At 38.8% G+C, this 13,298-nt stretch overlaps 1 protein-coding gene across 1 annotated transcript; it reads left to right on the top strand.

Annotated features, from left to right (window-relative positions):
* LOC119728506 (digestive cysteine proteinase 2-like) lies at positions 1 to 12,007 on the top strand. Its single transcript, XM_038200770.1, has 10 exons — positions 1 to 238; positions 1,491 to 1,730; positions 2,615 to 2,793; positions 4,130 to 4,379; positions 5,166 to 5,361; positions 6,272 to 6,468; positions 7,152 to 7,243; positions 8,377 to 8,538; positions 9,864 to 10,053; positions 11,125 to 12,007. The coding sequence occupies exons 1-10, from the start codon at positions 196 to 198 to the stop codon at positions 11,328 to 11,330; spliced, it is 1,755 nt and encodes a 584-aa protein (XP_038056698.1). The 5' UTR covers positions 1 to 195; the 3' UTR covers positions 11,331 to 12,007.
* The last annotated feature ends 1,291 nt before the right edge of the window (positions 12,008 to 13,298 follow it).

The following is a 13,298-nucleotide window of genomic DNA, read 5'->3' on the forward strand; positions in this document are numbered from 1 at the left end:
CAGATTGATCATGTGCCCTTCAAACTTTGGACAAATCATGTGACCAGTCACCAGACAGTCGGGCTCTGCAACCACGCCAGTTGTGTACAGTTAGATTTGTACACATACGATTTGGGGACCGGACCATCCCCATCCAGCTACGCCTAGCGCCTTTGTAAATTCGTGTTCCATTCAAAGGCAAGATTCGTGGCCAAAATGCATCGTTTCGTCGTGGTTCTTGCAGTGGTTACGTTTGTGGGTTAGTATATCGAATTATGAAGCTTACTTTGTCAGCCTTTTGACGTGTTTATATCGCATTATTTCTGACGAATGAGCTAAGTAAAATATTTTTTAGATAGTGGATATTTTGCCGGAGGTAATGACGGCAAACTAACGATTAGGCCTACTAAAGGTTTGCCGGCGGCAATCCATATCAACAGAGGGCGCTGTACTCTTTAAAATAGGGCTGAATTATAAGATGTATTAAATTCCCACCAAAAGTTGTGTAGCACGTTTGGTGTAATGGTTAAGCAAAGGCTCTAGTAAGCGGGATGACTCGCGTTCGATTCTGACTGCACCACATTTTTATGGTTTTTTTTCTCATCCCCAAATAAATAAGAATATTCTTCTTTTATTATTTTAACATGTCTCAAACATTTTTTGCAGAGTATTACATTTTCTTTTTCAGATTTGTGGCTCTGGAGGATTTTTTTTAAAAGGGAAATAAAGTCCGAAATTATAAAATGGTCTGAATCCCATCTTGTGAATACAAAAAAACAGTAACTGCGCATGTTCAGTGCATATCGGCAAACTAACGTTTACTAAAGGTTTGCCGTCTCCGGCAAAATATACACTGCCTATTTTTTATCGAGTTGTGAAAAAAACGCACAGGGATAAGTTTATGCATCAGTGACCTTTGACCTATTTATTCATTTTTCTCAATTAAACTTCAATAGTTAAACAAATACTGTTTCCTCCTGCCACAATTTCCATATATGTATTATTTCAGTTATGGTCAGTAATTGCAGAAAACGTGAATTCGGGTCTGAGAAATATTTCCAATTTTTTTTCCAAGAAAGCAAGGCTTTGTAATAACAAAAAGTCTAAATCACTTTTTCCATTTTCAAATTCATGTTTGGTTGGTTGGTTGATTCTTTGTTTCCAAATTCATTTTTGGTTGGTTGGTCGGTTTGTTTGTTTGTCAACATATATACATGATCAACCATCACTGAGGTTTTGAGTGATGTCATTCGATGAATACATCTTTTCAAATGCCCACCAGTTTTCAGCATTTGCCGTATGTCCACCCCTCCCCCTACCTACTCATAACCTCATTGATGTTGTATTCTTAACAACGGATACTATAAACTTTACAATATTAAACTCAAAACTAAAAAGATTACTGGATTGAATTTAATTTAATTTGGCTTTTTTTTGCCGAAGGGGTATAGATCCCTAATCATTTTAAAAATTAAAACCACTTCTTGAATTTCCATCTTTCTCATTGCTAGGTTGCTGTGGAGCCGCAGTAACCACTGCACGTCCAAAAACTACTGCAGCTCCAAAAACTACTGCAGCCCCCAAAACTACTGCCCCAAAAACCACAGCAGCACCAGCTCACAAGCCTCCATTCTTTGGGAATGATTACCATGCCAGGGGACGCGTCAAGCTGCCTTACGCCGAGCTGGATGAACCATTCGAAGTCTTCTACAAAGCACACCAACATTGGGGAAGAATTGATTTCTACAATGGTATTTCAAGATTGCATTTATTTCACTTTAATAGAACAAAATTGTAGTCGACACCATCACAAGGCCTTCACCATTCTGATCACAAGTATCAAGTGGTGAACTTAGACAAAGAAATGCTTTTGTAACAGTTAATTTGAATAATTTGTGACTTTACATGAGAATGAAGGATTCGTTATGGATTTTACTGTAACTCTGTTAAAGGTAGAGAACATCATTTGCAGCTATCCAAAAACTAACTGACAAAATTATTGTTGAAAAGCTACTTGGTTTAAAGATAGTAATGGCACTAAACTCCCTGTGAAATTATTCTTTCTGGCATGCTGTCATTTTGAAGAAAACAATAAAAGAAGGTCATTTCCAAAGATGTGTCAAGTGATGCATTTTTGGAAATTTCTGTTAATAATTCATTTTTAATTCGGCGACTGGTGCGCGCAGGCTTTAGCAGGACGCACATGCGTGTGTGGCTGCTACAATTCGTCAGTTCAATGCTTGACATTGCATAGCTGCAGTCGGTTGAATGAGAACATGTCCCGGACACTGATTTCAGGCGCAATTCAAAACATGACTCGGTAAGTTTCGAGTTGAAGATCCTAGAATACTGTTTTCTCAGAATATACAGCATTCACTGAGCTGAACCTTCATCAGGTTAGTTGTAAAGCAACCTTGTTAAAAAAAAAAATGCACAAGTGACATATCTGTACTCTACCTTTAAAAAGTGTATTACTTGATTTATTGTTGTAAAAGAAAAACACGAGGTCCAAAGGAAAATAATCTGGGTTTTGAATTATGAAAGTTGATAATTTGTAAGAGTTTTAGCTTACTGGAAACAGCAACACTTTGTGATTAATCTAAATATATATTACATGAATATTGAATCTCTCTAGGTTTGGACAAGGTGTTCTATCGTGGTGATCAGAAACCTTATGGGAATACATATAAGATCTCACCTTCCGTGATGGGTCAAGGAACCATCGTCAACCCGGTATCCTGCTTCCAAATCAACGGCACGAAAGATGCACCTGTGATGCCCCAGAGTATGATCCCAGATCTGACTCACTTCACGGTATGTACGGTCGCATTTCCAAACAATTATTACTTTAAATATTGAACTTGTCAATGAGACTTGTTGGGGGTAAAAGCTGTTACCCACTACATTTGAATTAATGGCGCATGTGGCTGCCCATACAAAATGTCGCTTAGAGTATTGTAAACAAGAGCCTCTAGTTGCGCGGAGTGATTTGCAAAAAGTTTCACTGGAACTACACTGCGTCGGGAGTCTTGTTTATGACGTCATGCTTTTGATATGATTTGTTTGCTGCGCCCAACAATGACTTCACACAAATTGCACTTTCGGGCCGAAACAGGACATGAAAAACAGCTCTTAAAAATACCTTTCGTATTAATTTCATTATAGAAACGATGGTCTGTTTTTTTTTAATGACGAAGATGTCTTCAAGCAATCCGCAACATCTTTAATGATACATTCATTTATTCTAATAATATGGAGGGCAGGGGATAATTGATGGAATGACTCCTTACAAATAGAAAAGTTTTATATTATATATTCATTTATTCATATATTCCAATAGTATGGAGAGCATGAGATGATTGGTACAGAAACTGCTGTTTGAAAAAAAAAATCATTACATATTCATTTATTCATTGATATAATATATACATTTATTCATATATTCTAATACTATGGTGGGCAGGAGATGATTGGTCGAAAAATTGGTGATGTTTTGAAAAAAAAATGTCATAACATATTCATTTATTCATGAATATAATATATTCATTTAAGTTTATATCTATGGTATAAAGGACAGGCAGTAATTGATTAACATACTGCTGAAGTATGGAAGCTGTTATATTCTTATATATTCATTTATTCATTGTTGATATAATATATTCATTTATATATTCAAACAGTATGGAGGGAAGGAAATGATTGACGGAGAGATGGCTGATATCTAGAAGCAAACCGTCATATATTATATATTCATTTATTCATTGCTAATATAATATATTCATTTATTCATATATTTAACAGTATGGAGGGAAGGACCTGATTGATGGAGAGATGGCTGATGTCTGGAAGCAAACCGTCATATTGTATATTCATTTATTCATTGATATAATATATTCATTTATTCATATATTTAACAGTATGGAGGGAAGGACCTGATTGATGGAGAGATGGCTGATGTCTGGAAGCAAACCGTCATATTGTATATTCATTTATTCATTGATATAATATATTCATTTATTCATATATTTAACAGTATGGAGGGAAGGACCTGATTGATTGAGAGATGGCTGATGTCTGGAAGCAAACCGTCATATTTTATATTCATTTATTCATTGATATAATATATTCATTTATTCATATATTCATACAGTATGGAGGACAGGACATGATTGATGGAGAGATGGCCGATGTCTGGAAGCAAACCGTCACTGTCAACGGCAGTACAAAGATCAACAAATATTCCTTCTATGTGTCGACAACGAAACCTGGTGTCCCAATGCGCTACGAGATGTTTGGTCTTGACTCGCTATTGGGTTCACATTTTGACAAGTACATCATCGATTATTCCTTCTTTGACAACAAGACGTTTATTCCTCCGTCGACATTTGACACCCCGAAAGGCAAGTATTTGTCATATTCCATTTCCTGAAACGTACCTTAAAACAAATGTTGCTTATATTCAATCAATCAATCAAATCTTTTTATTTTTCCCAACACATACATGTACATATAATATTACTTAACATTTGAGTTATTGTGTATGGATGGATGGAGGTCTCCAAAAAGCATAAGCTTGTCGAGTGGAGACCCCCACTGTAATAAAGAACAATTACAATTACAATTACAATTACAGTTACAATTAATTACAAGTACAAGTACAACGATAGGAGTTAAATAACAAAAACTATTGGTACAGAGCTAGCATTATACGAAATAAAACTAGAGTTATTTGGTCTTACAAAATGAGATTATTCTACCACATATTTGTTAATTAATTGGGTTTTATATTTGCGTTTGAACAATAATACATTATATATTAATTATTAACCCTAGTATATTATATTAGCCCTAATAGAACTCAACCCATCAAACCCTGACGGCATGTCTTGTTGGAATCTGTCGGGATGGGTACAGTACCCCTAAACTGACAGTCTTTTACATTGGGTTGGCACACCTCCAGAAACAAAGTCAGAAATATGTGTGTGCGGTTTCCCATATGGTGTTGGAATTTGCCAGGATGTTTCACACAAAAGTCAAAGATTTAACCTTGTCCTGAAATGCGACATAAAAAGTGTCTGAGAAAATGATTTTGCACAACCAATTTTGAGTTAACCAATGCACAATGTCAGATCTCTTCACCAAATCAGAATGCAGTTAAAGTACGTTGACTGTTTTATTTTGTGCAGGGATCAAGTGTGGTAGTTTCCCCGGTCCGGGTATAGAGCATCACATCGTCGCTAATCCCTACCGAGAACTCATCAACCCAGAACATGGAGATCGTTACCATCAGATGTTCTCAGAATTCAAGGAAACTCACGGAAAGAAATACATGGATGAAGTTGAGCATGTGCAGAGGAAGACGCAGTTTACGCACAACGTTCGGTAAATAAAATACATCACAAAATAAAGTTAGAAGCAAAGTCTGTCACGAGCCGATACGGCCCATCATGCCGGCGTTTATCTCCTAGTTTTCGTGGCCTGAAACGACTGAGAATATTTCTATTCCCCCTGGATGGGATGCCGGTCCATCGCAGGTTACTCCCAAGCTAATGCAGGTACCCATTTATACTTCTGGGTGGAGAGGCAAGTGGGGATGAAGTGGCTTGCCCAAGGACACAACATGTGGTCAGCAGCTGCATTCGAACCCCCGACCCTCTGATCATGAGTTCCGAACCCTAACCACTAGGCCACACTCCCCAAAGTCATTACAACAACCTGTTTTCAAACTTCAACCCATTTTTGTCCATAACAAAACTTGCTTCTCACTGATTGATTGCTTAATTGTTCAAAATTTCAGAACTTAAAAATTCTTGAAATCAGTTCTCATAGGCCATCAGCCTCGGTCCAAAATGTTGGCCACCAGTATCAAATGAGGGGAATAATCGTCATAGCGATTTTTGGCAAGGTATACACCTCCAGAGTTGGAAAATATGTGATAGCATTGCAGCGGTGGCAGCTTTTTGGGTGTTATCACCCTTTTTTCAAATTGTCCATGAAAATGCTTGTTACCACTCTAGGGGCGGTATACCTTGCGCATACGCACTATAATCATTTATGCCCTGATTTGATACTGACCAAACCCCCAGGCTGATGGCCTATGAAAGATTGTTGCCGTTCCCCCCCCCAAAAATACTTTCTCCCAAAAAAATTGTACAAGTGTCCATCACTGAGTTTTATTTTATATATCGATTTTGACACATCTTTTTGACAATGCTGCTTGAGATACCACGAAGTGCCCAGTAGGGAATGGAATGCCCTTCGAAAAAAACTCAGTATTTTTTGTGTGTCTTAGATTCATCCATGGTGTGAATCGTCAAGGTCTGAGCTACAAGCTAGGAGTCAATCACCTAGCCGATCAGTTTGATGATGAGCTACGTGTGATGCGTGGACGGCGTACTTCCACTGGTTACAACGGTGGCCAACCCTTCCCTCATGCTGAGTTCCGGAACGCTCCAGCACCTCCAGGCTTTGTGGATTGGCGTCTTCAAGGTATGGAACGTCACACTTCAAATCCTCATTGACACTGTATCAACAGGGTGTCCCCAAAAACCAAAACCCTCAAAGCGCTCTCATTTTCACAGCCTTTACAAATATACATCGCAGATATGGATACATATTTATGAGATTTTTAAGAGCTATAGTTGTACACACCGTATGTGTTGGGATGAACCACAGAATATGATAATCCGGCCCATCTCATCCACATGCATCAAAGACTTCCAGTAAATAGTCATTCTGAGTCGATTTGGGCGTTTCACAATGCAGTGCGCCACCAAGAGTTTGCCATGGAGAGTCCATTTTTCAAGTTTACAGTCGACAAAACATGGCCCATTTGAATGAGTGTCAGTAGACAACTTGAGCTAATTTGTTATAGATTGGGGCATAGCGTTCATGCCGCCTTACAAAAACACCTTATTGATAGAAAGAAAAGAAAAGGGCAAACAGATCCTCGAATCAGACGTTTACGAAACTACTGACCGGTAAAACTAACAATTTCAAAAGTCCTGCGCTGCGAATTTGTCGACCTCCCACAATGCACTGGGAAAAATGAACTCTCCGTGGCAAACTCTTGGTGGCGTACTGCATTGTGAATCGCCCAAATTACATAGAAGTTTTGTGCACTCTGGGACCAGCTTTACTAGCCTAGCTTTGTCTTGTTGATTCCTATACAGGAGCTGTGTCCCAAGTCAAGGATCAGGCTATTTGTGGCTCCTGTTGGAGTTTCGGAGCCGCAGAGACAATCGAAGGAGCCTACTTTCTGAAGGTATAAACAACGTCAGCTTTGCTGAAAAAGTTGTTGATTTTACCGCCCCCCTCCAATGCAACACTGTATGTTTTAGACACTTCATTATGTTCATCATACATGTGTTGGACTTTTGTCAGATATTAATCTCGGCTGTGATTCGTTTGAAACATCACATGGCATAGGTGAATGGATGTCGATAGAGTCTGAAAGTATTCATTTTTTTTCTTTGAGCTTCCGAACCCCTCTGCGACCCTTCTACTGTCATTTTACACGGGATTGCCCTTTCTCTTGCTATAATTTTTGACAGAATGATTTCCAATCGTAATCACCCCAAGAAATATTCATGTTGAAATTTTACCTCGGCATTCCACAAGAAAAATTGATGAGAAATTAGTTGGAGATGGGTAAAAACAAATTTTACTTACGTCCTTTCACATCCGGCATTTTCGTATCTAGGTCTCCTTGTTCGATCACGCTATTTTCATATCGGGTACCTGCGTGAGAACGAAGTGATAACGACGCGAACATTTACCTACCTACATCCGATAGATTCTAGATTTAGTCGGGCTTGCTTGAATACAGTTCTCATCAGCGGTCATTTTACATTTGTTTGCACACTTATATCACACCAGAACTACATGTCTTTTAAACGCACGCTGGGCCGGCTTAGCCAAGTTAGTCTCCTACTGAAGTTTCTGTTTTCACCAAATGACCACCATCTTTGTACCAATGCACCAAGTTCCACTAGTCCACAAGTATTTTACACTTTCGCAAGTGAGAGGTCAATTTTTGGCACGATATTTCTCTTTCACATCATACGATTTTCAGTTTCAAAAAAATTGAGATGCTAGTAACAATGATACAAAGGCCTTTTCCCAGGGTGATTTTCTGAAGAAATCAATGTAGCAAATTATTTTCTTTTGAAACTCAGACTTTTACACATTAATTTTCCTTTTCAAGGGTCCGGAAGTGTGCCACCAGGGGTAAACTTTCAGGCTCTATTGAGAGTTTATTCACTGTATTCGAAATTCGCACTTTTTATTGTTAGTTGTCTGAACGCCTTCAAACCATGTTGCCAAAATGGTTTGCAATACATTTCAGTTTGTCAATTTTAAAAATTGTTTGGACTTGTCCCATTTTTCCTTCAACAGAACAAGAAGATGGTGCGATTTTCGCAGCAGAATTTGATGGACTGCAGCTGGGGTTACGGTGATAACGCGTGTGATGGGGGCGAGGAATGGCGGGCGTTTTCATGGATTATGAAAAACAATGGCTTGATGTCAGAGGAAGACTACGGGCCTTACATGGGACAGGTAAACACTGCTGACTCGTATCATGAGTGCTAGCTTGGTGTCTCTGTGTACTTACTTATTTTTTAGTCCCACAATTTGACCGTGGTGATATGTATGTGGCCTATTTACGAGGAGTATAATAGCGCCACTGTCAAACTAGTCCGTCGTCCCCCCCCCCCAAAAAAAAAATTTCCGCGGCCAAACGTTTTGGGCAACATTTTTTTAACAAAATTCAAATTTCTACAAAAAAAACTGTGAGGCCCCCCCCCCCCCCCCAAGCCAAATTCTGGGTGCGCCACTGGACCGGCTGACTGACTGACTCCCCGACTGACTCGCTGTCACACATGACTCGTAAGCCTGTTTGCTGGCTTTTGAAGAGTGCTGGGCAGTGCTCTTGTATAGGACTACCTGCAATCAGAGTTGTAACAAGTCACTGAATGTTGTGACTCGAGTCGAGTCGAGTCATGGAAGGAAGTGACTCAAGTTGAGTTGAGTCATTAGGTCAAGAAGGTCGAGTCGAGTCACATTGTGTGGTCGAGTCGAGTCGAGTCAATTTGAGTCACTGATATTTGAACACCATCTAGTAAATACAGAATGCAAGAAGGAACACACCAAGAAGGCACCAGTTTATTGTAGAGATCCAAAGACTTAAAATATGCTGCATGGTACCCAATAGACAGCTTCTGCTGGACGTTTCTACCTAAGATCTACGTAACATTTAACGCGACATACAAAACTTTTTCTGATTATACATGTATAGAAATATATCCAATTGCTTTTTTAGCCTAAGTTCCATCAAGGGCTTAAGAAATCGCCTGAAGCCAATGAATTGGGAAATACGTTTTGAGTCTGCTTCCGGGATAATAGTTCGCTACATTATAAAACCAGGAGGTGGGAGTCTGTGATACGGCTTAAATTTGTGCGCGATAAGTGGTGAAGTACATGATTAAAAATAACTTTGTATCGTAAGTCACTGGAAACATACTTTCGCACATTGTTGGACTCAAGTGTTATTAGCCTTCAGCTCGAGTTGAGTCGAGTCTTCTTATGAGGGATTTGAGTCAATACCTGTTGGTACTCGAGTCGTATTGAGTTGTCAAACATTGTGACTCAAGTCGGACTCGAGTCGAGTCATTGACTCGAGTCATTACAACTCTGCCTGCAAAAGCCGAAAGACTAACAGTGAATTTCCATTCTAAATCAATTCATTGAGTACACCATGAAGTGATGGATTGTCTATAGACATTGTGCACACGATACGTCACCTCGTGGCGATACGATGAATTGTAAATATGAATATTACAGTTGTTGATTTGGAATGTTATATAACCTGTCTTTGTTTACAGAACGGGATTTGTCACTATGATCCTAAGAAAGCTTCTGTTCAACTCATGAACTATGTGAACGTAACGTCTGGGAATATCACAGACTTGGTGGCAGCTGTGGCAAACAAGGGTCCCATCACTATTGGAATCGATGCCCATCTTAAGACGTTCGGCTTCTATGATTCCGGGATCTACTTTGACAAGAACTGTGGTAAGACCCGAAATAGTAGCTGATTTCACAAAACATTGCATAACTTTAAGGGGCAGTTTGCCCCGATGATGTTGTGGCTTTTTTACTTTTACTGTTTTGGCTTTTTTACCGCTGTGACCCGGGTTCGAATCCCGTCTGGGCCAATATGTGGATTGGGTTTTCAGTCCCTACCTGATTCCGTGGGTTTCCCCAGAATATTCTTCCCGGCTTTTCCTCCCACCTCTAAAACTGTAATTTCTTCTTATTGTCTTCTCTCTATTGGTGTGATGTTTCCCCTGGGATGCTTTACCGACTATATTGATACAGATGATACAGATACAGAATGGGGTTTCAGTCCCTACCTGATTCCGTGGGTTTTCCCCCAGAATATCTTCTGGGCTTTTCCTCCCACCTCTAAAACTGTAATTTCTTCTCATTGTCTTCTCTCTATTGGTGTGATGTTTCCCCTGGGATGCTTTACCGACTATAATATGCAGATACAGAAATTCATCACACGGCCCCTCAAGCCATGCGTAGAACATGCCAAACAAGTTTGTCGCGAAGCAGTGCATTAAACTTATGATTAATTTCATGAAACTTGGCGTAGCTGCGCAACTTTTAAATATTTGAAACATCTTGGACAAGGATAACCACAGCTGAAAGACGGCTGTTGTTGTTCAAGCTTTCATATCGGTCAAGATAACAGTCGTTGAATCACCTACACTCACCATTTTGAAAACAGTTTTTGTCAGACTTTCTTTGGAATCAGGTGGCAACTCTCAAAATCACAAGTAGACGAGCATGCAACTCTTTGCCTGAAGTAAAGAAGCATTTTATTTACCTCTTAATAAACAAACTTCTCAAAGTCTTTATAGGTTGGACAGTGATGGGTTTTACAGCGAACACGAAAATCAGTAAAGTTGCCATTTTAAAATATGGGTACGTCATAGCTAATGCCACCTAACATAACTGTAAGTAACCTCATAATGTGTTGCGAAGGTGTCAGGCTTACGTCCTGAAAAACATTTCGTGAAATACTTTACAGTCTGTGCAATTTTGGTCAAAGTTTTACTTATTGTTTTATCTATGCAGGCAACAAGCCTAAGGACCTTGACCATGCAGTGCTGCTTGTGGGTTATGGCTCCGAGAAGGTTGGGAACCAGACCGAGCCCACTAATTACTGGATCGTCAAGAACTCCTGGTCCACCTACTGGGGCAACAACGGCTACATCCTGATGGACCAAAAAGACAACAATTGTGGCGTGGCGACCGATGCAAGCTACGTCGTCCTCAAGTAGAGTCAGTAAAGTCAGAGTATGTGAGGAGTTTCGGACCATCTTAGCTCCTTTACATTGGTGTGGTTTCCAGGCTACCATGGTGTGTTGCTAAATATAATACAAGTGTGTAGAATCCTTCGTAGTAGCCTGAATGCCAGACCTACTGAGATTAAGAGCGATTTCGAAAAATTACTGGTTGTAAATTTTACAAAGTGAAATTGTGAAACAGATTTCTTACAATAATTTTTTTTTCCGTAGATTAGGGTTAATAGTTTTATAAATGAAATCTTTTCGTACACGGAATAAAGATGATGATTTTTAAAATTGGTTTCGGAATAATTTCCAGTATATATAGAATGGGATTTATAAAATTGGTTGTCCGTATTTACTTGCATTCACTGTGGCAACCTGTCTATTGTGGTCGCCTGGCCACTGTGGCCAGTGTTTTTGACACGCAAAATGTGTCTGTCAATGTTGATCATTGACATTTCTACACAATTTGTAAAAGTTTTGGAACAAGTAGTTCAAGTTTTACCATATTTGTATTCTCTTTTATAAGTCTGCCAATCAGTGCTAATCTTGTAAATTTTGCCAGTTCAATAAACAAAATCGAAATATGCTTTACAAATGTATCAGTAATTATAAGTGTGATGGGTAAAAGCCACCAAAATAGTAATATCTTGAAATGTGTAAGCAAACTATAATTATTCAGAAATGTTTCAACTCAAAAAAGTGTATTGGAAAAGCTAAATTTAAAGTCGGATATGAGCACTGTGGTCCAGTTGTTACGGTGTTCGACTCGCGTGCCGTGGTACGTGGTTTTAGAGCCTGATGGGAACATGGTGCTTGTGTTCTTGGGCAAGACACTTCACTACAATTGCCTCTCTCCACCCAGGAGTATAAACGGACACCTGTGAAGGTAGAGACCAGAATGCGCTGATCTCGAGCTGCTGCAGAAAACTGGTCTCATGGCCTGACGAACAGGGGTAATAATTGTGAAACGCTTTGAGACCTTTGGTGTAAAGCGCTATATAAGCACCAGATTACAAATGTATTATTATTATTATTATTACTATGAATTTGATTTCAGAAATTGATTTTCGCCCGAGTTTAAGATGAGAGAAAATATGAGGTATTTATCGGATCACTTTTTCTCCAGCAATTTTGCGAAATAACTTCTTGTATAACAATGTGTGAATCATGCGATGATGACGTAAAATTTCATGAGGATTTTTGTATTAATTGTATCAAATCTTGTATCGCAATGAAATTGCTTGGATGTTTGTATTAAAATTGTATGTGCTTGTGTGTGTTTGAGCTAGCAAGTACCGTTTTAAAATTTTCTAAATTGAAATTAATTCAAAACACAATTTTTCTGACAATTTTTATGGCATTTTGTACTTCCAGTTTTATCTGAACACAGACTCAACAAATTTACTATAAAAATGAAATTATTTGCAACTTAAAATAATGGTGTAGTCCAATGCCAACTTCTTGGCTGAATTTTGTTAAAAATAAAGTACGAAATTTCATGAGCAATAAATTATACATTTGATTTGTTTATTTCTGAAAAATCAACGAAACTAAAAGTATACATAAAATTTTCAGGAAGAATGTAGTATCCAGACGCCACTTCTGTAGTGGTGTACAAAGTCTATTTGTACAAATGTTTCAAAATTGCAAATGTTTCTCAGTTCCAGATTCATGTCTTTTCAACAGTTTTGCGACAACTGACCTTCATTGAGATAATATATGATGAAAAACGTGGCGTCGGGATGCAACATTCTTTCCCAAAATTCCACTGTATGGTTTTATGTATACATGTATTACTGAGTGCCATGGAATAAATTTAACCAGTTTGCGCCGGAGGCTGTGTATACACGCAAAAGTTTGCGGTATTTGGAACGGATGACAGATAAACACGCAGGGAGCGAGGCCGGAAATATCTGTCAGCTACCCGCTCACAACGAGTGAGGCCAGAAATATGAG

This window comes from Patiria miniata, unplaced genomic scaffold (assembly GCF_015706575.1).
Source record: "Patiria miniata isolate m_02_andy unplaced genomic scaffold, ASM1570657v1 HiC_scaffold_20, whole genome shotgun sequence".
In the NCBI taxonomy this organism is placed as follows: domain Eukaryota; kingdom Metazoa; phylum Echinodermata; class Asteroidea; order Valvatida; family Asterinidae; genus Patiria; species Patiria miniata.

Excerpts from the sequence above, each read along its gene's own strand:
- LOC119728506 (XM_038200770.1), top strand. The coding sequence starts at position 196 with ATGCATCGTTTCGTCGTGGTTCTTGCAGTGGTTACGTTTGTGG. Across the intron at positions 4,380-5,165 it reads GACATTTGACACCCCGAAAG|GGATCAAGTGTGGTAGTTTC; the intron begins GCAAGTATTTGT and ends TATTTTGTGCAG. Across the intron at positions 6,469-7,151 it reads TGTGGATTGGCGTCTTCAAG|GAGCTGTGTCCCAAGTCAAG; the intron begins GTATGGAACGTC and ends ATTCCTATACAG.